Source organism: Gambusia affinis, linkage group LG16, assembly GCF_019740435.1.
Source record: "Gambusia affinis linkage group LG16, SWU_Gaff_1.0, whole genome shotgun sequence".
Classification (NCBI taxonomy): domain Eukaryota; kingdom Metazoa; phylum Chordata; class Actinopteri; order Cyprinodontiformes; family Poeciliidae; genus Gambusia; species Gambusia affinis.
In genome coordinates this window covers 15,716,109-15,743,191 of record NC_057883.1, presented here as the reverse complement: position 1 = coordinate 15,743,191, position 27,083 = coordinate 15,716,109, and the positions used below count along the sequence as shown (strand labels likewise).

Here is a 27,083-nt window from a genome sequence, read left to right as displayed (position 1 = left end):
TTACTCATGGATCCTTACATCCATAAGTAAAACCCAGTGCAAAAAAAAAAAAAAAAAGAAAAAACACATTCAGAAATCACCTAATTAGTAAATAGAGTACACTTGTGTTTAGTCAAAGCTTAGTGTTAAACCAGTTGTTGTTTGGAGGCCTCAATTTTGAAAGAGAACATTATCAAAGAAACAGCCTCATGAAAATAATGGAGCAAGGCAGACAAGTCAGAGTTGTGAGATACTAAATTATAATCATGACTGGAATGTTCTCAAAAGACTGCTTGGAGGCAATATATGGTAGGATATTATATCTGAAGTTCTAAGGATGCAAATTCTTAATGCCAATAATATATCTTGCCTATTTTTATGGGCGTTCACTACCTTCAATGGCCACACAATGTATCTATTTTAGTAGCTAAGAAGCAGAAGCTCATAAACGAGGGCTGGAAAATAGTGACAATGGAAAAAGTTAAAAGAACAAGTCGATATTATCAGCACAATATTCAACCATAGTATCTCAATTGATAGTTTTTCTGATATTGTGCAGCCGTGTTGCAAACTTACTAAGACATGGTTTTTCTCCTAAACTGCCAAACAGAATAATGGGAGAAATAAAAGCAGCCGAGGTGCTCATGGTTACTGTGGGGGAGCTGCACATGTCTACAGCTAAGTTAGAAGAATTTTTTTAATGAAAAACTATTGACTGTCCTACATGCAAAACTCTTAATGGGCTAAAGTGCTAACACCCTATGGCATCAAATTAATGGGAAGTTGGATGGAACTAAATAGAGGAAAATACTGGAAGAAAACATGCCAGATGCTGCAGAATACTTGAGACATGTCTCCTGCAAAAGGAGTAGTTTAGGATAAAGCATAGCTTGTGTTAGCATGGCCCAGACAAAGTCCAGACATAAATTAAACTGATAATCTGTGGCAAGACTTGAAAAAGATAGACAAAAATGCTCTCGCTATCTAATCTGGCTGAGCTTGATCTACTGTTCAAAGCAGAGTGAGAGAAGATTTCAACAGATCTACAAAAGTCCTATAAACATACATCACAAGACTGTAACTGCAGAGTAGCTGTTCCAAAAAGTATTGAGTCAGGGAGTTTGAATACATATGCATGCTACAATTTTCCTATTTGCAAAACAAAAAACAAACCATCAATCATTTTCGTTCTTCTTCACATTTATGCATTGATGTGATACAGATGTCTGTATTTTCTTACATTAAAATGGATTTTAATGTAAGAAAATACAGAATTATTTTGCAAGGCATGATTCTTTCCAAATCAGCCTCTGTCTGGAGATTTTTACTACCCGCAATCTATAGAAAGCTGAAAAGATACAGACTTTCTATCTCACCCACAACAGTACAGTGGGCTAAGGATTCCTGCCTTCAGGGCTGAAGTGTCTCTGCTTCAGTCTTCTGTGTTTTTTTTTTTTTTTTTTAAACTCGAACAGCACAGTCGTGTCTACACAAACAACGATGCAATAAAAGATGTTCCTTCATATGTTCTTTATGGGCTACAAGCTGCTTTATTGAGAAACAGCTACTTCTGAAATTGGCTGAACCCCAAAAGAGCAATTCAGCAAACTATTTTGATCCTTTATATCACCAGGTGGTTTAACGCTGGCTGCTGCAGGATTTCTCTCTCTCTCTCTCTCTCTCTCTTTTTTTTTTCTGTCAGCTGGGTAATAGTTTCTGTTGAGATGTTTGAGAATACACTCTGAGTTGTTCCAAAGGAAAGCATGTTTAGATATCAAATGTTGCAAGGTAGCCATGTGGAAATATGTTAAAGCACTAAAACATAATGATGTGAAGGCATAGAAAGTGATATATTACTTTCTATGTCTTCGCATCATTATTCAACATCATTATTTATATATAAATCAATGCTTCTTAGAACTGAGTGAACTCTGTAGAATCTCAATTGTGACATTTTATTGTACTTAACAGGATTCACAAATATTTTTTTTATATCTAAAAATACTATTTTCCAGACTCAAATTTAGAGAGTTTGCGGTTCATCATTTTAATTGACTTTTAACAAATAAATTGAAATTCTGACTATATCTATGGCACATATATCCACAGTGGTCAAATTTTGAACAGGGAAACTGTAAACACCACACACTGGAAGCATGGGTGGCTGAACGGATGGCCGTGTGTAAATTTCTGAACATTTACACACAAGTGGTTACAAATGTTTCTCATACTGTATTTCATCCCCTAGCTAATTTAGACCTGGATACTACCTAAGTTCCAGACTTTTCTAGACTGCAGAGGAACCCACAGTGAAACCATTTTAGCATGTGTGCACATGTGAGGAGAAACAAATACAGATAATTATTGTCAACAGCCTCTCTTTATCCTCTCCGCTGCGCCTGTCTCTGGAGACTCAAAGTGCTGCAGCCAGAGTCTGGTGGGAAAAACCGTGCAATCTTTTCTGTTATTTATTTGCACCATACAGAGCAGAGCACGCTCAAACTCTTTCTGAACTACAGGGTCCTGTGATGCCTCTTCTTCTAGTACAAAGCTGCAGTGTTCAGCAGTAAAACCTCATGCATTTGCGGCTATTGTCTAGCAAAGATGAAGAATAAAATAGGATGGGAAGATGACGAGGTGGCACGAGGAAGTTTACAAAGATGAGAAGAGACTGCAGCAAAGGGCGAATGCAGATCGAGTTCCATACTAATGTGTGCAAATTCCCCCTGCTCCTGCTGACTAAGATTAGAAAAATTAATTTCATGGATGCAGAGACAATACTGATGTCATCAAGCAGAGAGAAGAGAAGCGGAGCACTGTTAACTACTCCCTGCCCGGCCTCCCTGGGGAATAGATCCCTCATTAGTGTTGGTTCACCACTTCGTTCCACTGTCAAGACTCACCAAACCAGATACTCAATACTGACAACAAACTAGAAATCTTAACTTTTGCAAATCTGCCACTTAAATCTATGCAACCCTGAGAACACAGAAGCTGTGCCGTGTGCATGTTGACATCCCCATGTGTCTCCTTTATCTCCAAGTGCAACAAACTCTATAAGTTATGTCTTGCAACTAAATCTGATCCCACATCTCAGCACGCATGCCTTGTTAGTAAAAGGACTCATAAGGAATGACAGTGTGAAGAGTAGTGCTGGTCCGCAGGGAGAAAGGAAGAGCCAAAATACATTTCTTCAGCCCAACATGCCTGGATGGCACAGGCAGAAAGGCATGACAAGTGGCTGGCAATGGGAAGAGAGGTGCAGAAAAGGCAGGTGAATTGTTTACATAGACTGTGCAGGATTCCCAATGAGGCTGAGAGCTAAGAAAGAGAAAAGCAGACAAAGAGAAGCCAGATAAGGTGTTGTTGTTGTGCGTTCTTTTGTGTTTGGCACAACGCTTCATAATTGCTCCGTCTCTCCTGCGTCGTCCTTCGGAGCTGCTGATAGGCATGCCCTCTGCAGTTGACACCAATATTTACACAGCAGACACAACACACGCTCAGAAATTCATCTGGCTACTCCGAACCCACACCTGTGTGTGCCAGGGAAAAAGTTGCTAGGCATTTGGTTCGTCACGGCCCGCACAAAGACGTCATTAAGGGAAGAGAAGACGGGGGAGCGGAGGAGAACGGAGGACAGGAAAGGGAGAGAGCGAGTGGGGGGGAGGAGGCAAGAGGCTGCTTCATCTGTCTCAAGTGAGATTGGGGTCGCAGGGTCACCGGAGCCCTTTTCCTTCACCGAAACTGGGAGTTAAAGAGGCGGCTGGGCGAAGAAGAAGGAGAAAAGGGGGGAGTGGGGAGAAATGGAAGAAATCTCAGTGACAAAAACGAGATGCGCCTGACATGCCTGCAACACGCCATTAGGGAATGAAAACAAATAAAATGCAATCGTGTGCAAACAGTTGAGGAAGCATGTGTGAAAGGAGCCACATTGCGAATTTGGCAGTCAAATCTCCTGTCTGGATGCAGTTTTCCCAGATGGAATTCATTCAGATTTCCACTGAAGGAAGAAGGCACTCATGGATGAAAATAAATAAACAATGCATACAATCTAGAGCACAAAGCTCCTTTTACAGTTTTGATTATTTACTTGGAAATTAAAATTCCTACAATCCTAAACAATAGATTATTTCTGTGCTGTTTTTTTAACCATATTTAACAAGAATAATTCAATTTCTATCTCAAGAAAGTCATACTTTGACAATTAAGACCTAGAGCAGCACTCAAGGGTGAAAAGACAATTATCCAATCTGAGTGGAACAAGAGGAATGTGCTTCTCTCCAACTTCCTATGTTCACAGAACCCACCAGGGAGATGATATTACACAACTGGGGAAACAACACAAAAGCAGTTGGGGTGCAAATACGTGCTGTTGCTATTTTATTAGATTTTTTTAAATAATAAAGAATATCCATCCATCCATCCATCCATCCATCCATTTTCTGTTCACCCTTGTCCCTAAAGGGGTCGGGAGGGTTGCTGGTTCCTATCTCCAGCTGCGTTCTGGGCGAGAGGCGGGGTACGTCCCCAGTCTGTCGCAGTAATAAAGAATATTTATTTATTTATTTTTCAAAGACTAAAAAACTTTTTTTTTTCCTTTTTACTCAAATCAATGCAGTACAGTATAGATTACTAATACATTGCCAATTCACAATTTACATCTCACTCCGCATTAAAAGGCAAATAGACTGAATGCAAAACAGACAACCAAATCAATCAAATCACATACATTCCAGTACAATCCTAGTTATAATGTAAAGCATTTAAATACAGCTCAGAATGCTTATTAATAAAAATGCATCCATCAAAGAAATTTAGCTACCTATTGTTTTTAATCTCTCTCCATCTATTTTGTTGTTAAGTGGAAATGATGGTCTTAAATTTGCATACCTGATCTATCCCATATATAGAATGTATTGTGAAAGGCGACAAACATATCTTCACAAATAATAACAAACAAGTTCCTGTGTATTACAGAATGTGTTAGTTGGTGCTACTAGCACTACTGTGCTTAAAATAGGGTGAAAATTTGTAAATGAACACTAAGCATGAAGACCAACCGAAATGATGCTAAAGAGTCCTGAGGGGCCACTTTCTCCTTCATCCATTAGTCTTCCTTTAAGGCAAAGCTTAACGAGCTCCTTGGGCAGGGAGGTTGCCCACTAAAGAAGACACAGCTGCAAAAATTATGATTATTGAAGCATGTAAAGCAAGGAAAAATACACCCCCTTCCTTTTTATTTGGCTTGTGCCTTGATTTCATGTGGTAATTATGAGAGACGTTGTAGCAATCCTAGATTAACTGGAAAAAGGAAATTATGTCACTGCTACCATGCAGCTAAAGAGTTTTTCCATGCATACGCGAATTCTCATGAACTTTTTTCATTTTGGAGAACTACCCAGTCCCTCTTGGTGTAACCATCTATGTTTCTAAGGCAACCGATCCATCACTTTAAAACCAAAAACAACAACCATCCTGACCTTCCTCCTCAGGCTGATATTAGATACTCATTAATAGTCACCTGAAACAATTTGAACTTGATTGATTTCATTATTGGACTCAGCGTGACACACAAGACCCCCCCGCCTCTGATAGCTCAGCTGGAAATTTACAAAGTTAATTAAAAAAAATTGATTTTCATATAAGTGTTCCTGCTCTGCTCAACCGGCGTAAAGAGACGCAGAGGGCGTCCTCTTGAAGCGCAGCGGCGGTGATGCTGAGTGAAGCACAGCAGGTTAGAGGTTTGAACATTGTGAATGTGTGTTAGCGTTGGGCTACTACAGACAGTGTAATAGCTTGCTAAGGTAGACTTGTTTCCTCTCCAAACCCTCACATACCAATATCCCTTCACCTTCTCACCTTCCGCATATTCTCAAGCACACAACTCCCCATCTTGTTTTCCCCCCCACAGATCCATATAACAATCCAGCCAGCAGCAGATGTGGCCTTAATTTTCTTCTGTAATGAATGTGTCTCCTTGCCCTCCATACCTGCTGTGAAGGCTTCTCCAGAATTGGTCCTCTGGACTGAGGTTATGGGCCCTGGAAATAAGCTTTTCTTCTCCCCCCATCTGCAGCCCCCTCCAGGTCACCCTCTGGGAGGCCCCAGGCTCCCTGAGCCCAGGCCAGGCCTCCAATCTCCTGGGCCGTGACTGGGAATCAATCACTGAAGTTGGCTGAAATCATGAGGGGAGGGTTGGGGGCTGATCAATGAGAGGCTCCAGGCTTGTGGGAAGCTTGATGCATGGCCAGGCTGCACATGCACACCTCTGACTCACAGGGAACTCCACCATTTACTCCCATTATTACTGAGCCCCAGGGCAGCTATGTTTACGGTGGACCATATGAATAACATATGACTGGGAAACTGCAGTTATTTAGACTTCATTACATTTCAACATGGATATCTCAGTCTCAGCTGGAATAAATGAAGAGTTTTTTATCAGCCACAATGTGTTTGTAGCAGTGTGATCACACAGTGAATTGAGCCTTTCAGCATGAATGCCCTGTTGACTTTTCTCATTCATGTTTTATTAAAAGACAGATTTTGCAGAGTTGCACAGAGGAATCAGCTGTTGTGACAGGAGTCATATGATTTTCAGCTTGAATGGTGAACTGCACAATTGGCAATTCAAAAATTGGATGTTTTAATGATCCGGACATGTACCATAACTAAGCAACATTCCAGAAGATTCAAAATTAACTAAGTACATTTGCTAATGTCAAAAGAAGTTGTCGGACGTGGATGTCTACACCTGTTATTGATTAAGGCTGAGAGAAAACAAGAGAGAGCAAGACTTTGAGCAGGTAACAGGAAGGCTGAACAGAACATGGAAACATTGTTTTGTTTTATTCTTTTGAGCTCTCTGTTTCTCTGTCATTAATGATGCTGGGTTGGAAATGTTTGCAGACTCTTTAAATATCAAAGTTGCAACAAAGATCTGTATTTTTAAAGGGAGTACACAAAGACACTGCTGTTTTACTCGAAAGCTAATTGTGAACATTAGATTCAACAGTCAACCTAATCAGATCCATAATCTTTTTTTTTTTTCAAAATAATACATTTAAAATTAAAATGAGATATACTTTTCTATAACATGTCTTTGTTTTACTCAAGATGTGTGTGTGAGAGTGTGACTTAGATAATGCAATAATAATGCAAAACAAAGCAAACCTGCTGTTTTTAATCTATTTGAGCTCTAAACCTGTCTGCCAGAAAACAAGTTGTATTTGAAAAGGTTGGAAGAGGTTTGGAACTCTTATAGTTCTGGATTGTTAACATAGAAATCTACATTCACTCGAGAGTAAACATGGATGCTTAAGTTTTAACAGCAAAAGAGCAAAAGACGGGTCAAAATATATGTTTCTACTTCTTGTCCATTAAACAAACCACACTGGCAGCTTCTGGTTGGCAGACAATGCTCCAAGGCACAGCACCCAGCAATCTTTTTTCAGCCTACTCTATATAATTCTAAGTTAAATATATTCAAGATTTACTCAGGAATGTGTAGCTTCGATTTTCTGTGGAGAAGCATGTCTTCCCACAGCACGTCTAACTTTGTGATAGAAAGTAGGGGATTACCTGTAGCATGTAGGTAGAAAACAAATGTGAGCCAACTGTGTTTGTGTGTGCAAAAACAAGAAATTGGTACTCAGACAAACTGTAAATGCGCAGCATGTCTGTGAACGTCTGCCAGTGTGAGTAAAACATGTACTGTGCGAGTGTGTGTGTGTGTGTGTATGCGTGATCAGTGTGTACCATCTGTGTCCAGATGTTGCATAGAGAGCAGGCTGCGTGGACAGCCAGGCTGTTGGCAGGCCTTCTGACAGGCCTGTGTTCCTTATTGATAGAGGGATCACAGAGACAGAAGAGTCAGTCGTGCTTAGCTGGACCACAATATTGTCCTCTCTGCTGTTATTCATCTCTGCCAGCCTGGGAGAAAATGGGATGTTCTGAGCCAAGACTATAGCTGTCAGATCTGGGCCAAATAAAGAGCTGAGCAGGTTTCAAACATTTGGAAAACAGCTAAAGGAACGTTTGATTTGTCATCCAGATGCAGACAGATTACCATATGTAATTTCTCACAAAGTAATTTCAAAACAGAGGAACCTACAGTGCATGGCCAAGTTCACTGGGGCGAATGGCAAGGAACAACATGTTGGTAAAGTGGTTAAACTAGTTTCTGAGTGATTAAAAAAATAAAATAAGTTTTTGTGGCAGTTTTGTAGTTCCAGTGTTTTATATGTGTTTTTTTCAAACCAAAATAAACGTAAAGATTTTTGGATAAATCTGAAACTAAACAGCATTTCAGCGGATAAAATAAATAAATAAATAAAAACTCAGAGTTTCTCTTTTCCTTTGACTTTTATGAAAGACATCTGTGGGCTGCTTTGCTTCCACTGCTGCCTCGCCAAACTGTCTCCTGACCCCAGATCCTGTATCATCTTTTTTAACAGACTCCATCCAGGGTTATGGAGCTGGGCCGACATTTATAGAGGGTAGAGCCTTTTCCAAGAGCTTTGATCCGGCAAGTTCTATTGCCTATAGCTTTGCAGGGGTCACTCATGAAGAGCATTGTGGCCAGGAGTGTTTTAAACAAAGCCTTATTTATGAGGACTCATTAGGTGTTCTGTGTGTCTCTATTAAGGCTGCCAGTGGTGTATTTTTTGTTTATTAAACAAATTTGCGCTGACAATTAAAGCACAGCTGCGACAGACTGGCGACCTGTCCAGGGTGAACCCCGCCTCTCGCCCGGAAGGTTAGCTGGGGATAGACACCAGCCCCCCTCCCGACCCCATTAGGGATAAAGGGTGTATAGACAATGGATGGATGGATGGAATTAAAGCACAGGTGGATAATGAAGGAAGGCTTTCTGCAGCAGGATTTATCAAAGTGCAATGTTTTTAAAAGCACATTGAAGAAAAATCATTTATATGTATTTGAGTTGATGACATCACAGGAGGCACATGAGTTGAACTGATTAGCTGGGATTGGAAAAAATGACCTTGAATAGGAATTGAATTAAAATCAAGAAAACAATTCACCCTTTTTTTGTTTTTTTGCCTGGAGTTAAGTTGGGTCAATGCATTAGAAGTCCCAGAAGAATCAAATTCATCAGCTGGCATTAGTAAAGTCCTTCGAAGGATAAATTTGACTAAAAAACAGGCATAAAAACATGGAACAAACTAGAAGACTTCACAGAGTACAAAGTATTAAGCATTCTATAAAACAAATATGCTAAGACTGCTTTGTGTGTATTTGAGCATCAGCCGGCATTTTGAAGGAGGTAATTTATTAAACACAAAGGTGGAAAAAACAAGAAAATTACAAATAAACATACTCAAAATAATTACAAGTTGCCTTATGCCTTGTGTGTCAAAGTATGTGGAGGTTTGTTTTTTGAATGGTAGATCTGATGTTAGTTAAGTATTGACTTACAACAGAAATAGCAAAAACAGAAAGCTGACCATCGCCTATTGCTCCACACGAGACAAAGAATTTCTGAAGTGAGTTTATTGATTTCACAGAAAGGTCTGGCTAGTAGCTTTAAAGCTATCTTCTAAGAGAGTGTTTGAGAAAAAGCCCAAAAAATGAAAAGCAAGTACAACACAACTGCAACTTTGTAGAGGCCAAACCCAAAATTTCATCAGGCTACATAATAGCTCTCATTTCTGTCATCTCTTTTTCATCAAACCCTACTTTCCAGTTTACAAATTATTCATGCCAACAGCTAAATGTATTCATACCATTCTGTTTACTTTATTACCACACTTTTATTCGGCTCTTTTTTCCACACATTTGTTTACAAGAATAAAAGCCTACTCTGACAGAATTATCCCCTCTTCACAACAAAAAATAAATCACAGCGCTTGCATACACATCATTCACACACAAAGAGCGCAGCTAAATTATAGATGGCCTCCCTCTCCCCAAATATGCATTTCATTAGCATTTCCTTCGCCTGTTGTTTTCCTTTTTTTGTTTTTTCTTGAATGCCTGCACACGCAACCCAGTGGAGCTCATGCGGGAGTGTGTGTCAGTGTGTGTGACAGCAGAATGGGAACAGACTTGCAGCAAAGCAGGACGTGTCCTCTTTCCCAAGCCTAATTTAGGATTCAATTAAAATACTCTTTAGAAAGCGTCGACTTCACAATTAATTATTTTAAGATTAGCCTGACACTAATGGGCTGGCCACTGATGCCAGCGAGAGTGAAACTGGACAGTCAGTCAGTTTAAAAGATATATACCGTTTACAGTATCTTCTTCTCTCTGTCTTCTATATGAGAAAAGAAGAAATGGATCATCAGTTCGCCATGTCTTAGACCAGGGGTGCCCAAAGTCTGTCCTCGAGGGCCGGCATCCTACACGTTTCAGTTCTCTCCCTGGTGGTAGTAACAACCTTTTCAGCAAGTCAATGTTCTTCTTAGGCCTTCTATCGAGCCATTATTGGATCCAGGTGCGTTAAACCAGGGAGAGAACTTAAACATGCAGGATGCCGGCCCTCGAGGACCCACTTTGGGCACCCCTGTCTTAGACCTTCTTTTGTCCTGACCTCTCTTTTAAGTCCGTCCACCCTCCCCACCTGCCACCCCTCCCATTACTTTGTGTTGCACTCTGATCTCATTGCTGCTTGTCATGCAAACAATACGGCTTCAGGACTGAGGCCTGCTTTTTACAAGCCACCAGAGCCTTCCTCCACATCCTCCCCAGAAAACTGAAAGTGGATGAGCCCTGCAACAAAGTCCGGGCGCTCAAATGAATACACGCATACACTTCTGTCTGTCACCACAACTACCTGCTGTAAACAAACAAGCAAGGCACCCCCCTTTCCATTGAAAGTGACTGGACCCTAGCGAAGCATTCTTACTCCCACTTTGTCTCCAATGCTGCTATGGCTGCTTTTCCTCCCACTAGCACACCCAACCAATCCTGTTTTTTTTTTTTTTTTTTTTTTTTTTTCTCATTTCAAAAACTAATGTCTCATCTCATGAATGTCATCATCCATCCCTTTTTCTCCCTATGCCATTTCTCCCACCATCTCCTCCAGGCAAAACTCAACTGAACCCCCCCTCCACCACCTCTGATTCTGTTTATTTAAATATTTGATATGCAAGCAGTCAGGAAATAAATGTCAGAAGAGGAAAAGGGAATGAATATGAAGGATGTGGGGAACAAGGCCATTACTGGTAATGATTTCTATTATATACACCACCCTCAAAGCATTATATCCCCCTCCCACACCACACACACACACATACAGCACCAGTACACAGTCGTGAGTCTTGATATGTTGAAGCAACAGGGACTATAGATGTGGTGGTGTCTTAAAAGTCTGAACAGGCATGCAAGTAGAGGCAGCTTCACAAATACAACTACACACTTGTTCAGCCAGCGATATAGAAAATAGACCTTCCCATGCACAATTGACTTCTAATATTTTGTAAACTCCTCAAGTTGTCTGTGTAGCAGGCATTGCAATTTCAGTGGATTTGAAAGAAGCAGCACTTTGACAAATACTAAGAAAAATTCTTAACAAATGTGTTTTCTTTCCCTGAAAGTACCATTTCTAACATGACTATTAAAGTCATGTTAGAAATAAATTTAATATTGCTTTGGTGAAGTGCAAGAATTTCCATGTAGTTTTATGTTGTAGCGATCGAGGAGAATGCGCTGTGTTGCAGTGCAGCAGTCTCTGAAACAGGATTTCCAAAAGTCTGATCAAATGTTTTTATTTTGTCCCTTGAACACTCTGAAAATTGATGATTAAAAAAATTGTTTTCATAACAATGAAAAATATTATGTCTCTCCACTACTGAACTCTGCTTTTTTTTTTTTTTCAAATAATATCAGCTTGAGAAATTTTATACACTAGTGTGATGTGCTACCAAATTGTATTCATTGTACTATATTTTTATGAAATCAATTATATTTAAATTTTTTATATTTTTTTTATTTTCCTCCTTTGTACCATTCATTGTAGTAATACTGTATTAAATAAAGCATGTTGTAACATATTATGTCAAATCTTTTGTTGTATGATACCATCTTGTATCATACTGTATAGTAATTTTGAACTATTGTGTCATATCGTTCCTTTGTATTGCGTGTTTGTATTCAGGGTAAATCAAAAGTGAGAAAAAGGAGGAGAAAAAAGGAGAAAAGAAGAGAAAGTGCACAACCATACTTTCTCACAGAACACCCTTGAATTTCACCTTGATGATGAGATGCTGAAAACTAGCATATCAGCACAAAACAAAAATCCCTAATTAAGAACAAAAATACAATGTTCATTAGCACATACAGATATATGGGCTTGGCCTTTTGGGGCCTTTTCATTCTCAGACCTAACAAACTCCCCGGCCTAACTAAAGGGCGGCAGAAGGGGAAAGTGGCATCACATCAGGAGTCAAAAGGCAAAGTGAGGTGTTGCCAGCGTTTGACCTCATCACCTCTGACCAAACAAGCTGGATCCCCATGAGAAGTTTTCCATCTGCCACCATACAAAAATGTCTGCAAGGATTCAGCGGTTCTGTATCCTTGCATTATCTTTCTGATAATGAGCACACACATCTTGCACAATCTCATACAAATACACATCATTTCATTACTTTTAGAGGTAAACTGCCTTCACACACAAGCTCCCTGCTCCCCTCTGCTCCCTCCAGAGTCCAGGTCAGGGTGCCCTCCAGAGTGCTTCACCATCTCCGCTGTTAATTACCACTAATTGGCCCTACTCGCCCCCTCCCCTCTTTGCTATAATGGAACCATTCATCTTTACTACTTAATGAGTAGGAACTGTAGTCACCCATCAAGGTCAACCACAACTAACATCCAAAAGACAGAACGACATAAGCTTGGAAACACTCGAAGGAAGGTTGCTTTAGCCGTTAAAATACAAAGGAGAAGAACATAAAGTTGAAACAATTTCCACACATGACTTGGCTTTTTATTTATTTATCTTTTTTATGTGGCCGACGTGTTAAAAAAAGAAGTTGAGAAATGCCTAGAAGCTGTGTGAGTCTGCAGTGCCCGACAAAAAAAACCACAACACAGGCAGGGAGTTTCCAAAGACGCACTAATTAAAATATGAGTTATGTGAGCGGAAACAATGGCTTTCTCAAAATAATGCTGACCGTTGAAGTCAGACCGAGCTGCAAATACACAAAATGGTTTTCCCAAAAAAAAAAAACAAGCACTGAGAGCTTTCTTATCTGGCTTGGGCGCACACGTCATTATCAAAACAATCACCCCGACTGTCGGCACAGATTTCAGCCTTAGCGGGTGAGAGGGCAACATGATTAGCATGTCTCAACCACCATCAAACATCTAATTAACACTGAATGTTTTAAATATTAGACCAGCGGCTGCTTTGTGTTCATTTCTGTGGTGATTCTAAAAAAGAAAAAAAAAAGGTTACTGCTGGAAAGACCGGCTTAAATAAACAACTACAGAATTACACTACTAGGTTTATCTAGCATCTCTGGCATGAAAAGCCCTACAATAAATTCAGTTTTTATTGCAGTAGCATAATCTCGAACTGAGGAATTTAGAAACATCTAACCTTTAGCTGCAGTATATTTATTCAGTGGGAAAATCTTTTTCTCTCTGCTCTCTTCAACTTACACATGTTTTCTGTGGGATTTAGGTCTGAGAACAGAGGAAGTCCTACTTGTTTGTGGAGCTTAGTTATGTTGATTTTGCCATATGTTTTGAATAATCATTGGTATTTAGAGGGTTGCATGATGAAAAGTGCTCTAGCAAGATTTCTTTTGGAAGAGAACCAGGCCCAAATCATCATGGATCCCCCACCGTGCTAAACAATGGCTTATTTTCTACATATTTTTCACACCCCTTTCTATGTCCTTTTCAAGTTTACAACTGCACATAGGTTAGAAATGTATAATTTTATGGCTTATTTAGTTCATAAAGTCAACTACTTACAGGCTCTGTTCCACCTGGTTTTGCTTATTTGTTTGGTTTGCGGCAGACAATCTAAGAAAACAAACTCCAAGTCTTTTCAAGTAGATCACAAAGAACTGGTGTGATAGTGCCTCTCGTCTTATTTTATGGACGTTCCCAGATTCAGTTAAAGTCCCGGTAGGATTTAGCTAATTCCACATTTATGTATTTGATACGATGACAGAAAAGTTTTCTTTCTTCTTTATTTTTACTGCTTGGCATGTAAATACTGTCTGTTTGTTTTGGAGACTTAGTGACCCTTACATGTCATTCTTTCCAGCAGTTCACCAACAGTGAACTTTGAAGATTTTTTTCTTCTACCTTTCCTGCCCGCTCAGTGTGGCATCAAGATAAATTTGGACCCACTCTGGTGACCAGTGGTTAAAAGAAATGGTCCTCTGTGTCACGTCATATTCATGTAGTTGAGAAATAGAAAAAGAAGGATTACAACTTTGGGGTTCCTAAAAACTAAGTAAATTTACAAATTTAAAAAGGAACTCTGTGATATTTATTATAATGTGATCTTTAGGGCTACCAGAGATTGGGCCAGCAGCAGTTATTTTCTAAAGAACAACTTTTTTTGTTGCAATTTAAAAAAAAAAAATAAAAATAAAATAAAAGAGGCATTTAGAATTTGTTGGTGTGTTAAATTAGCCTACCATAAGAGTTTATTTTGAGGCTTTATAGACATCCAGAACATAAGTGCCACTAAGTCTGTCAGTGGCAGGTCAGAAATGACAATATCTTGCATCTTCCTGGGCGAGCAAGGTAAAATGTAGGTCAATATCTTAAGCCCACATTTTAGCAGGTGTTTTATGCAGAGAACTTTTCATTTGGTTTCACACAGCGCTGCAGAGGCAAGAGCAGGCACGTGCTCCAGCAGAGCTGTGGCGATCAGCTCAGCGAGGGTACGTTTGTGAAAGGGAAGGTCTTCTATGGATTATGTTAATGTGGTATTCCACACTCCCCTCTGGCATGTGTCTGACATTACAGTAACCTTTGCATGTTTAGCCAACAGTAACAATGGATGTTCATTGAGCAGGGAGGGGGAAGCTCACATAGCGAGGAACACACAGGCCCGAGATTAAACGTGCACAGCCAACATCTGCCCCCGCCATCCGCATTGATATTCTTTGGAAGAATTAATATCCTAAAGAAATAAGACATTTTTGCTTCAAAATAAAGTTCACTCATGTTGTCAGTGTCTGTTCGAGTTCATCCAGTTTCTGCCAAAGGAGTGGCTGGAATATAGAATAGATGTCTGGCTGTCACAAGAAATAAGAGATGTATTCAAGAATAAATTTTGTATTTTAAACACCCTCTGCAACAAACTGCATTCTAATGTAACCTCAAATCCCGCACTCAATATCTCCAGTAAAAGCTGTGAAATATGCATGCATGTTTTCATTTTGCATATGTCCTTGCAGAGAAGAGGATGTGATGTCAAGTTGTTTCCAAAATTCTTGAGTTAAAATTGATCTAAATGAAGCATCTTTCAGCCAGAAGTGACCACCACTGTCATGTTGTGACCACTAGCTATAAATTTAAAAAATACACACCATACACACTGCAGCTCTGGCGGATTTGGAAAGGGTTTGGTGGGGAGTTGTAAAGAGTGACAAGAGAATGTTGTGAGTAAGAAAAATATATGACTTGTCATAAAGATGAATATGCATGGACAGTATGATGCTCATGCTATGAAAACATTAAGTAAAAAAAATAAATCTAGTTCTACTGTATTTACACAATGATATTTGCAGCTATAAGCCTTTTTGTTGGCTTTTAAACACCTGCTCCTCCTTTTCTACTCCTCTCAATGAGACAGAAAACAGGCGTAAGAGGATTACCGCAGCAAAGTACAAGTGTAGTGATTGTTTGATATGCAAAGATTGTATGAGGTCATCTGAGGTGTCTACGCTCCCTACCTGAGTGCCTAGTCTGCAGTAGATCGAAGGAAGAGGGCAGCCAAAATTTCTCCCTCTCTTACAAGAAAGACAAATATGGCTGGTGTAAAAAAAAATAAAATTATACAAACATCAACCATCACTCTTATTAATGTAACGCTGTTTTAAAATAATATGTCAGTCTAGCAACTGACTCCAGGCTAACTAATCGAGCAGGTCATAACCTTATATCAATTTATTACACTAGTCACTCTGTTGGAGACAGAGTAATAAAATTGAATAAGATTTTGTTCAAGTATATATTCAAATAAACAAATATTTTTCTATTTTAAAAAAACTGTAATCTACCTTTATTTATTATGTTATTTATTGTTATTTATCTTATCTCAGCAGCATCCTAGCTTTTCAATTTCATATAAAAGCAATTACATTATGTCAATCATTTTTGCTTTTCATTTCTTGTGGGAATATCATGCAATAGTGGTATTTTTACATCAAGGTTATGCCATAAAATCTCATTTTTATGACATGATAAAAATTTGATTTTTCTCATAACCAGCTTCATAATCTGGTTATGAAGTTAAAACCAGAACAGAAATCTGCTAATGAATTACACACGACAAAAAAAATTATAATTTATGTGAAAACAAAACTGACATTACAGAAACTACATACGGTATAAAAAAGAAAAAAAATATGATTAAAATAACAATCAGATATTTTGCCCCCTCTTTATTTTTGCTTCATGACTTCCAAACAGCATCTCATTGGCAGTATATGGTACCTTTTGTTTTTCACAGACTAATGCTGCAATGACTGCAATGATTATGATCAACTCAAACAGCGAGAGCTGCCAAGGTACAGAGCCTAGCAGGATTCCTTGTGCTGTAGAAGCTGGTAATGATGTTCAAGGGTGTTTCAGAGGTTTGTTTTTGCATGTATGACATTCACAGAATTATAGGAGAGAGGAATTTGCATTACATTAAATTTAATATGTTTATGTTATCTGTATTCTTTTCAATTACATTTTCCACTACAATTATGGAAATACTTATTACTTGTTACAAAGGAAGCAAAGAAACAGTAAGCAGAGGCAGAATAATGTTTCAGTAGCTCCTCAGAGATCAGTATAGCTTAGTATATTAATGTTTGATAGGGTATGCTTGCTGTCTAAACTCCTCTGAACTGACTACCGCTCCCTTGGGAGACTTGGCAAGTTGTTGGGAGTCTGAGGAGAAATGGAGAACAAGGTATATTTAAAGAAAGATCTGAGAAAAGCAGAAAGTGAGAACATCATTTAAGAGTATAGTTATTTCCCATATTTCATAAGAAGAAAAGATTAAATGTAAGAAAAGTGTATTTATTACTTCAACTTAGGAACTCCACATGGCAAATTAGCATTTGTGAAGGTCAGGAGGGGGGCAAGTTGTGGGGTTGGAGGAGGTAAAGGGCACCACCACTTGGCCTCATGCCCGCACAACTTTACACACACACACAACCACAGAGCCATACTGTGTGTGTGTTCAAGACCAAAAACCCAAATACTTTTTCTTTCTAATGTCACTCACAAGGTTGAAGTGGAGAAGCTCCAGAGGGAGAGGACTTTAACTGCAATGGCATTTGCCAGAGTTCTCTGTCTGATTTTCTGTTTCTTCCTTTTCTATCTCCGTAAAGTCATTTAGTCAAATCCCTCAGAAATCTGCATTGGTCTGTGTGACTCAGGTCAAATATTTCTAGAGGCTTGTATGTCTAGATTTTCAAATAATAACTGCTTACGCAACTCTCTACAAATGTGTGTTTAAAAAAAAAAAAAAAACATAGTCCACAGTATATGGCTGTTGAAAGACTATGGGTACCTGACCGCACAAACTTTAACCATGTCTTTCTGGACATGATGGCTATCTGATCCAGTATCGGGATCAGGGTCTACTTCTGATGCCATTCTTGGATCTTTCTTTGGATTGGGGACATCAGTCCCAATAAATCTACCCAAGTTCTTTGTTGATCAATTTCCTATTTTGGCAACTTTTACAATAGAAGTTATAGGTGAGCAAATATTGTGATCAAACTTAAAGTTTGATCACAATATTTTGAGGAACTTTATTGTGATAACGATAGAAGTGACAATAAGAATTGTTTATTACTTATTTTGTTAGGTTGCTGTATGACTCACTGTGTATCACAGCAATCATAGCTGTGATACACTGCATCAATGCAATTAATGCTCTTGAAAAACATTCCCATTTGTAATGCACATATTTAGGACACCAGTCATGTAAAGAATTATTATTTGCATCACTAAACTGCACAGCAACTTTATTTTCAAATTTACTGGTAGTTATTGATGCTTCTATTGACGAACGTAGAGAAGCTGGTATTGCTATCAATCTCAACAGTAAAGAGAGTTTTGGAGGGTTTTAAACATCATTAATTACAATTTATTGTGAGAACAATAAATCAAAATTCTTCTCATTATTAGAAATTAATCACAAGAAATGATAAACAATATGATAAATATCTACCCCTAATAGAGGTTTATACTTAGAGCTAATAATTAGCTGCAAAGTTAAACAATAAAAAAAACATGGCATTGTCAAAACTTGCATTTTAACACGCTTTTATCATGTTAGCAAAATTACCCAATCCTTAAGTACACACGCAGAACTTGTCACAAAAAGTTGAGTCGAAATGTTACTATAGTAATAATTATGCTCTACCATTAAATTTCTCACTTCATTTTACATCCATGTGCTCAACTCTCAGGTAAAATATAATTTAGTTGTACATCATTTTACAACAATTTAGAATTACACCCTCCATTAATGTTGGTTGTTATCCCTCCTTTAGGTCAGTTGACTTTAAAGATATATGGCCCCTGATCAAACCAAAGCAACTCTGAGGGTTTACCAGCATTTAAATATTAATTATTAAAACTATGATCAAAGGTTCTTACAGTAGGCTATAAAAAATTTGCATCATCCATTTTGGATGGGGACAAATTGAGACATGATCAGAATAAAGTGTCCTGCAGAAGGCAGCTCAAATGCACACCTCAAAATGTTGGGTACGAAACATCCAAAACTATCCAGATACAATATGAAGAAGTGGCAAAATTATCTTAACTCTACAAAGTAGAGGCTTCAGCAGAGACTGAGAAGTCTTAAAGAAACTTTGTTTTGAGGCCTGTTTTCATCTCAAGACAGCAAGAACACGGTGAGAAATGCTAGTCCACAACTCCAGAAATCTATGCCAGCAGAAAAAAGGCAGCTACCACATATCTACTTTTCTACATTAACCACACCCACTTTAAATATCGAGTCAATCGAATAATAGTTGTGGGACCACTGGGGAGGAATTTGCTGCCAGGAACAAGCTGAAAGAAACTCACAAATCACAGTTCCCAGAAAGGAACGATGTTATTTTTTTCTTTCAGCACTGGGAGAGAGTGAAAATATCTTTGTTCTTGGAGAGAATGTAGAGATCTTTATTGAGCTTTCAATCTCTATTTGCCATGAAGCATATAGTTCTTGATGATATTGCCAGCTTGTTGGAAGACTCTCACTTAAGGTATAAATATTTACAATACAGAAGGAGCTGTTACAGGAAGCACAGCTAACTGCTGATGTATACAGGCAGTGACAAAAACACTAGCAGGCAATTGGTGGCACAAAAATTACAGAAGATAAACAATGAAGCAGCTTTGTTTTTTTTGTTTTTTTAAAAATACAATGAGGAGAGATCTGCTGTTTTTCAAGTGCGGAAAATAAATCTCAGAACACAAAACTGATGATAATCATTTCATTTTTGCTTTTTCTTCTTCTTCTTCTCTGATTACAGAGTGCATTATCGCCCTCTATAGGCTGTAGTGGAAACAGTAAAACTCAAAGTGGAATGTGGTTGTCCATCTAAGCCAAAAGTAGTATGGACAATGGCGGAAGTATGTCCAAGTGTGTCACATTCATCAAAAAGGCAAAGTATGTTAAAGCCTCAACTATCATGGCTTTTGTAGCTTTTCATATTAGCTTATACAATGTCATGACCTAAAATTATTGTCGAAATAAAAGCACAATATAAAAATATCAGAAAAAGTAAATATTTACATTTAGAGATCAACACTGGACTGGAACCTAAAAAAGCTGGATCTCAGAATATCTACCCCTAAAAAATAAATATATAGTTAAATGACTCACAAAAATAATTAATGCATACATATCATAAGTGATTAACAAGACTAGAAAACCATATAATCAAAAGTTAAATCTTCTATGTGAACCATAATTGCTGTTCCTCAAAACTGCTTTGTTTTCTGTTTTTCTGCTGCCTCCCTCACATCCACAGTTCAGATAAGACGGAGCTCAGAAACAGCTGACACAAAATCACCACCCGCTCGAAGTAATTAAACTCTCTCTTCAGGGCATTTACACACTAACATTTGACTCCAGGGCAAGTAATGAGTGCACAGTGGAGTAAGACATCTGAAAAAAATATTTTATTAGTCAGCGAATAATACATATGTTTACATCCAGTAATATAACTGACCTGGTATTTTACTTATTTTAAAAATATGAATTAATTGGTGTTTTGTGGAATGCACAGGCAGATCAGGGATAACCCCGGCCTGCCAATTACCTACATGGTTTCCCTGTTTTATCCACTCAGATGAAAAACGCTGCATTGGGCCTTATCGGACACAACAGAGCAAATTAAAAAAATTCACTCCACCGCTAATCACCACAGCGCTGTCTGGCCAAGACTGAGATGTAAACAAAACAGAAAAAAACAAACGACTGATAGGAGGAGGCAGGGAAAGCTGGTCTGCTTCGTGCTGACAACGGAGGCTTTGGTGCGCTCGCTCTGGCACAGACTATATAGAAGAGATGTACTAAAACAGAAATTGTGAAGGAAAGAGTAAGACATTTGACGACCAGACATCGTGGGCTGTCCATCTGATGCAGAACATGATCCATAAATTAAATTCCCGCATCCACGGTCGGGCACATCACTATGCACGAGGCTGCCTGAGATAGCTGCATAATACAAAGTGACATTGATGCATTGCTCCCATTATAAAGTCTTTGTTCATATCACACTAATAATTCATAAGACAGAAATGTAAACAGTATGCGCTGCAGAGCACTGCGAGCAGGGATCATTTCAAGGTAAGCACATTACCAAGAATGGGACTGGGTCTAGTCTTTGATATAGAGCTCCACTGAGCTTTGATTTCATTTCTATTCGCAAAACACTAAACAAAATAGTGATAAATTAGAGGGAATCATAGATGCTCATTCATTTTTATTTTATTGGGTCAGATTTTCAAAGAGTTGCTGTTGTAATTATCTAAGCAACAACACTATTTCTCTCTCATTAGTCTCTCATTATTATCTGCTAATTACTTTTACTGTTTTCTAGCTCTGATTAGTTTATAACAGACAGACGCTTATTATAAGGAATGTTTCGTTGATGCACGCTGAAATACGTCATTAGGATTGCACATATGGTGTTAAGAGTGGATCACTGCTAAATACTGTGCAGTTGGTGAATGCTGCAAGTGAGAGAAACATAATAGAAAAAGAGAATCAACGTACTCTGATTTAAAGCTAAGCTACAACGCTACTTTCTGAGGATGCATAAGCAAATGAAGAAATAAGGTGCAAAATGGCAAAGAAAAAAAGGCAAGAAGCCAGCTCTACTTGTATTTAGAAAGAAATTCTGCCCCCTATCAAATCCAATTAGTATCAACTAGTTTGTTCCCAATTGATCGGCTATAAAAATGTATTCAATTACCAGCTGATTACACAAAAAAGGACCTCATGATGGATTAAACCACAAGCTCTGTGAAGACCTTAGCAACTTTATTGTAGCCAATTACACTGATGGTATTGGTGGCAGATGTATTTCTAAACTTCTGAATGGAACCTCTATTCAGAACGTCTCTTTCAACAATAGACCAGCGACAACAAGATATTGCTTACAAAATTTCTGACAGGAAAGTCAAGATAATAATCAGAAGAGATGGGTGAGAATTTTAGAAAGACCTGGAATTAGAATAAACAAATATAGTACACTTAACCCCTATTAATGGTCAACATGCAAGACTCCACCCCACTGCTAAAAAAAAAGGTACGTCAAAACTTGGCTGTAGAATGTTTGGACAGGCCAATAAAATACTGGGAGAATCTAGTCAAATCACCTGAGAATAAAATGGACATGTTTGATGTTACTGCACCATAATTGGAGGAAGAATGGCACTGCACGTAACTCTACGCAACAACATACTAATTGTTAATTGTGGAAGAATCTGAAAATGAAACAATGACTATGGATAAATGACAACTAGTTTCTAACTACAGCAGGTATCTTGAAGAAGTTATTACCAACAAACTGGTCTCAGGCAATTATTCAATGTATAAGTATATTCAATACTAAATTCTTGTGACATTTCACTTTGATGCATTTAATTTGCATTCCTTTGCATTTGTGTCAATAGCGCCATCAGGAACGTTTTCACCGAGAAAATTTTGACATATTCAATACTTATTTTCCCCTGTGCATCTTGTCAAATATGCCATGCGTAGCTAAGGTGGGTCCCTGCAGGACAAACAAACACAGCAGTTTGGTTTTCATTCTGTTGAGTGGCCACAGGAGCGAGTGCATAGGCGGTGAGGGGGGTGTGAGGGGTGGTGGTGGTGTAAATGAGGGACGCTGGTTTTGCTCACAGCAAGCTCCTGTGGAGAGGTAGTGGGGAGGGAAATTGAATTTGAAAACAATTGGGGGGAGGAGGGTGTCAACAAGTGACAGACTTTGAGCTTTGACCAAATTTCCTCTGAAGTGAAGCGCAGCCGTATCAGTGTGCCAATTTGGAACCAGTATTATGCACTACATCGCTCTGCTTTTTTACACATAGCCTGTCAGCAGCGTAAAGGAGAACAGTGCTCCTGCTCCTGACATGAATTAAACATAGGGATGTTGGGAGCGCAGATATACTGCTCCTGGAATGTTGCAGGAGTTAGGGAAGAAAACAGCACCTTATGCTAAAGCACCAACTCCTTTGAAGGGTAGGTTTCTTTTAATTATCCACACCAAAAACTGAAGCTGGAAACTGTGTTAAGACTGTTTCCAAGCATCTCAACAGACAGAGTCAGCTAATAATTGTAATGCAAAAGAGTTAGACTGCGCTACGTTTCATGGAATAATTTTATACAATCAATGGAACAGCAAACCCGCCCACGCTTAAACCATTCACCTCATTTTCTTAGCACCCAACACAAATTGCCTTTGATTGAAACAATGTAGGCTAATGAACTACTTTTGTTTCCACTGGAGGCAGACAGTATAAGCTGCGCTCAGCCTCCTTGCCCTCCAGCTGCCCAGATGTGCCATCCAGCAGCGCACATAATTCGCTGCAACAAAAACAACTGCAGTGAAATGGCTCTTCGTAAGAAGGACATTGCCCAATTTTACTTCAGATTTCCAAACTGGCATTGGCTCCACCAAGATTTTCAGTCCCCCATTCCCAATCAAATGATCTTACATACATGATATTTTTTGGATGCATTTAGGAGAGAAAATTACAAGCTTCATTGAGTTACAAAATGTAAGCATTTATCTGTTTTCTCAGTACCTCCTGGCCCCACCTACACATAATAGTATGATCACATATTTAGGTCAGAAAAAAATCGAGCTACAGTATTTTGAAATCATTTAATACTAAATTTTACAAAAGCATGTTGTAACATATCAAATAATTTGAACTGTGACATATAAATACAAGAAAACAAACTATATAATAATTCAATTTATAGTTAAACTACTACTACTTTAAATTATTTTTAAATGAAAGTTAGAATTCAAATGGCTTTGGAAACATACCTAAAACAATCCAGAAAACCTACTATTTTTTTTTATAGTGTGCCACTCAGTGAAGATCAGTGGTGGCACCATCTGACCATGTGAAGAATGGCACTGCCATGACAAAACTTTTTGGAGACACCCTTGTGAACTGGCAGCTTCAGCACCCTTCAGTTTGTGTAGAGCTGACAGAAAGTCTGGGAGCTATGAAGCCGTCCATATCCCAAAACAAAGCTGCATGATTTGACACTTATATTCTTTAAACTGCCATAAAATTAAAAATATTTAACTAAAACTGTGATGTCATAATGACAATGACAACAACAATAATTTACAAAATTGCCCAGGAAGTATACTTTAAGTGTGTGTAACATAATATAATAGAAATATAATGAATGTGAAATATAAAATGTGTTAGTCTGTTCTAACGGGAATTCACAATTTGCAAGATATTCAGCCAGATGGAAGGAAGTCTCACTGGAGAAGATCCCCACACCTGACAGAGATGCTAGGTCACAGGGAGCGGTTTAAGCATCTTAATTACAGATGAGAATGAGAAAAATAGAGATTTATTGTAATTGCTATCATAATGCAACTCTGAACTGTGAAACTGATTAAAAAGAATACTAAGAAATTACCATGAATAAATACGTTTTAAAAAAATTTAATAAAAAATACTATAGCTGCATGCGTATTTAGTAATAACATAAATCATTCATCGTGAAATAGGCTAATCTAAATGAAATATAAACAGTAAATGCAACATCACAAAAGCGTAATGGCAAAATCCTGTAAGATTTTCTCCTGAACACATTCTGCCTAGTAGGGCCACTGGGAGCCAATCAGATGGCAGGCTGGATGTCAACTCGGAGAGCTTTAACACAGTTTACCACCACTATTCAAATTGTGAGCAGAGCTGCATGGGAATAAACCGAGCAGCTTGGATGCGCTCCTGCTCCACACGGGGGAAAAGCGCACGGAGAGAGGACGGACGGTCCTTTAGCGGGCGCGGTTTCAAATTGGCTTATCGAAACAGAAAAAAAAAGAAGAAATAGTTGTAAAACACATTTGATTCTGAATAGTTTTCGTTTCTACTGAACTATCGCATTTTGTTCCATGGACGCTTTTAGCTGGACACGTCGTCAGCAGGGGCGTTTCGCAACGTGTCTGACAACACGTCGGCAGAGTTTCTACATCTGTGCGGTAAAACTGCAATAATACACCATATGAACAGCTAATGTGAGAACCAAATAATTGTGTAAGCGTAAAGCAATGATTGCTAAATAACAAAATCAGCGTTTCCCTTTCTGTTTTTCACACTGACCCCATTTTGGTTTCAAGAGCTGAAGAACAGTAAAAAGTCAAAACATTGGACGATTAAGAGGTAATAAAATGCATATTTAACTAAAACCTGCAACTTTGGAACAAACAGCCAGTGACTGTTTTTATAGTAGTTTACCAAGGCACACCTAAACTCCCAGAACTCACCTGTGTTCTGCCGAGGCCCTGCCCTCCGCTGCCTGCGTTCATCGAAAGCGGATGGTTCCTCTGCTGCCCTCCCCAATGGCCAGTGCTGGCTCCATATTGGGGGCCCACGTCTTTCCCCAAAGCCATGCTCGCCTGCTGCTGAGGCGTCGGGCCGCCGTAGTCCTGATAAGCACCTCCGTAACCCCGCATCATCGGACTGGGGGACGTCAGCAGCTGATTGAGGGTTGGCGTGGCCCCTGAGGGCCCCTGCTGCTGCTGTGTTTGTCCCGGGTACCTCTGAAACCCACCAGAAGCAGGGGACTTGCCGTGGGTCGCAGAGGAGTTGCTGCCCATCATCATGTTGCCTGGCTGCCTGCATCCGGAGGAGCCAATCATCCCGTAGGCCCCTCCGCCGTAGCCCGCCCGGTATGCTGGGTACTGGCCGTACTGGCTGTTGTGGTACCCCCCTTCATTGGAGTCCTGAGTTACCCCCATTCCACTGCTTTGTTGTTGCTGCCCGGCATGTTGATCATAACACGGCCTTGAAGTGTAATAGCTGTTATTAAACTCAGAGTTGTTAGCAGGGGGACCCAAGTTGGAGTGTTCAAACCTGGAGCCCATCATCCTCTCCGTGGGTTTACAGGTGAGGTCCCCCTCACCTTTCCCCGGGCCGTGCTGCTGCTGGGACTCCTCCTGCCCCACCAACAGGTTCTCCTTACCACCGTGCTGCTGGTGGTCCACACTTCTGTCCCCCCGGGGGGGCTGCCCGTTGTTGCTGTTGTTACTTTGTCGCTGCTGATGTGCCGCAAACTGGCCGAACTGCGGCGGCGGTGGCTGCTGCTGTTGAGGTTGAGGCGCATCTCCGCTCCCAGCACATTTCAGCTTGTGGTTCGCGATCAGAGCCGCTTCCATCGGGGAAGTGTTTGAGTTTGACGCCGAGAGGTTAATCCCGGTCTTGTCGTGGCCGTCCGGAGCTTTGTGCGCCGCGGAAGTTGAATGGACCATGCTGCCGAGCTCGCCTCGGCGGTGATGGTCTACATTATTCAGAGTTCCATCGCCGGCACCCAGCATCTGTCCGCTCCGCTGCGCGGTCCCTGCGCCTCCACCTCCTCCTCCGGATTTCCCCGAATTGAGCTCCGGAGCCAAAGCGCCGGATAATTTCTTATTTTTATTATTAGTTCTGGTCGGAGCCGATGCCACTTGCGCAGCCATGGTCACTCCAACATCTCAGCGCGCAGTGACAGCAAGCCCCGACCAGCCTTGCGCACAGAAAATGACAACAGGGAAAGGGGAGAAACACAATCTGAGAGCTGGGAGAAAAAAAATACCAAAAGAAGTCTAGCTTTTTTTTCCTATAACGAAGGTTTTGCTGTGGTGAAATGGTGAGGCTTCATGTTGAAAGTTTCTCTGCCAGCTTTGAACGAAACTTTTTTTCTTCTTCCACCCCTCTCCGCCTCTCCTCCATCCCCGGTTCTCTGTAATGTGTAGCAGCGTCTCCCGGAGCCTTGTGGCCCTGCATGGCATGAGAGAGAGCGGGCTCCACCAGCTTATCCACCTCCAGGGCTCCGGCGCTCTTCATATGGAAAACCTGGACTGGAGTAGTAAATCATTACGCACTAAATTTATGCTTTTATTTCGTCTTCGCACCACTTTCAGTGGTGCATGTTTTTTTAAAAGCATAATATGAAGATAAAAGAGTGTGATTTAAAATACGCTTAGTTTAATAGTGCAATTTTAAGGTTTTAATAGTTTTATTAGGACCATATGGAGTCTAAAGGTTGTCACCGCCTCTTCATCTGAGGCTCACTTTATGTTTTCACATCTTAAGTGGCTGTTTGTGTTTTACCAAATTACGCACCAACATCGCTTTAACCGCAGCAGTCACCCAAATAAACATAAATAAACGCCAATACGAAGTTTTTG

At 39.6% G+C, this 27,083-nt stretch overlaps 1 protein-coding gene across 2 annotated transcripts in view; it reads right to left on the bottom strand.

Annotated features, from left to right (window-relative positions):
* Window positions 1-26,659, bottom strand: part of LOC122845841 (AT-rich interactive domain-containing protein 1B-like) — a 193,024-nt gene extending 166,365 nt beyond the window's left edge. For both annotated transcript variants that reach the window (XM_044142315.1, XM_044142316.1), the window contains exon 1: window positions 25,182-26,659. In XM_044142315.1, the coding sequence (XP_043998250.1) occupies window positions 25,182-26,372 (1,191 nt within the window). In that variant the 5' untranslated portion in view covers window positions 26,373-26,659. The remainder of the gene's footprint in view (window positions 1-25,181) is intronic.
* Window positions 26,660-27,083: the final 424 nt, after the last annotated feature.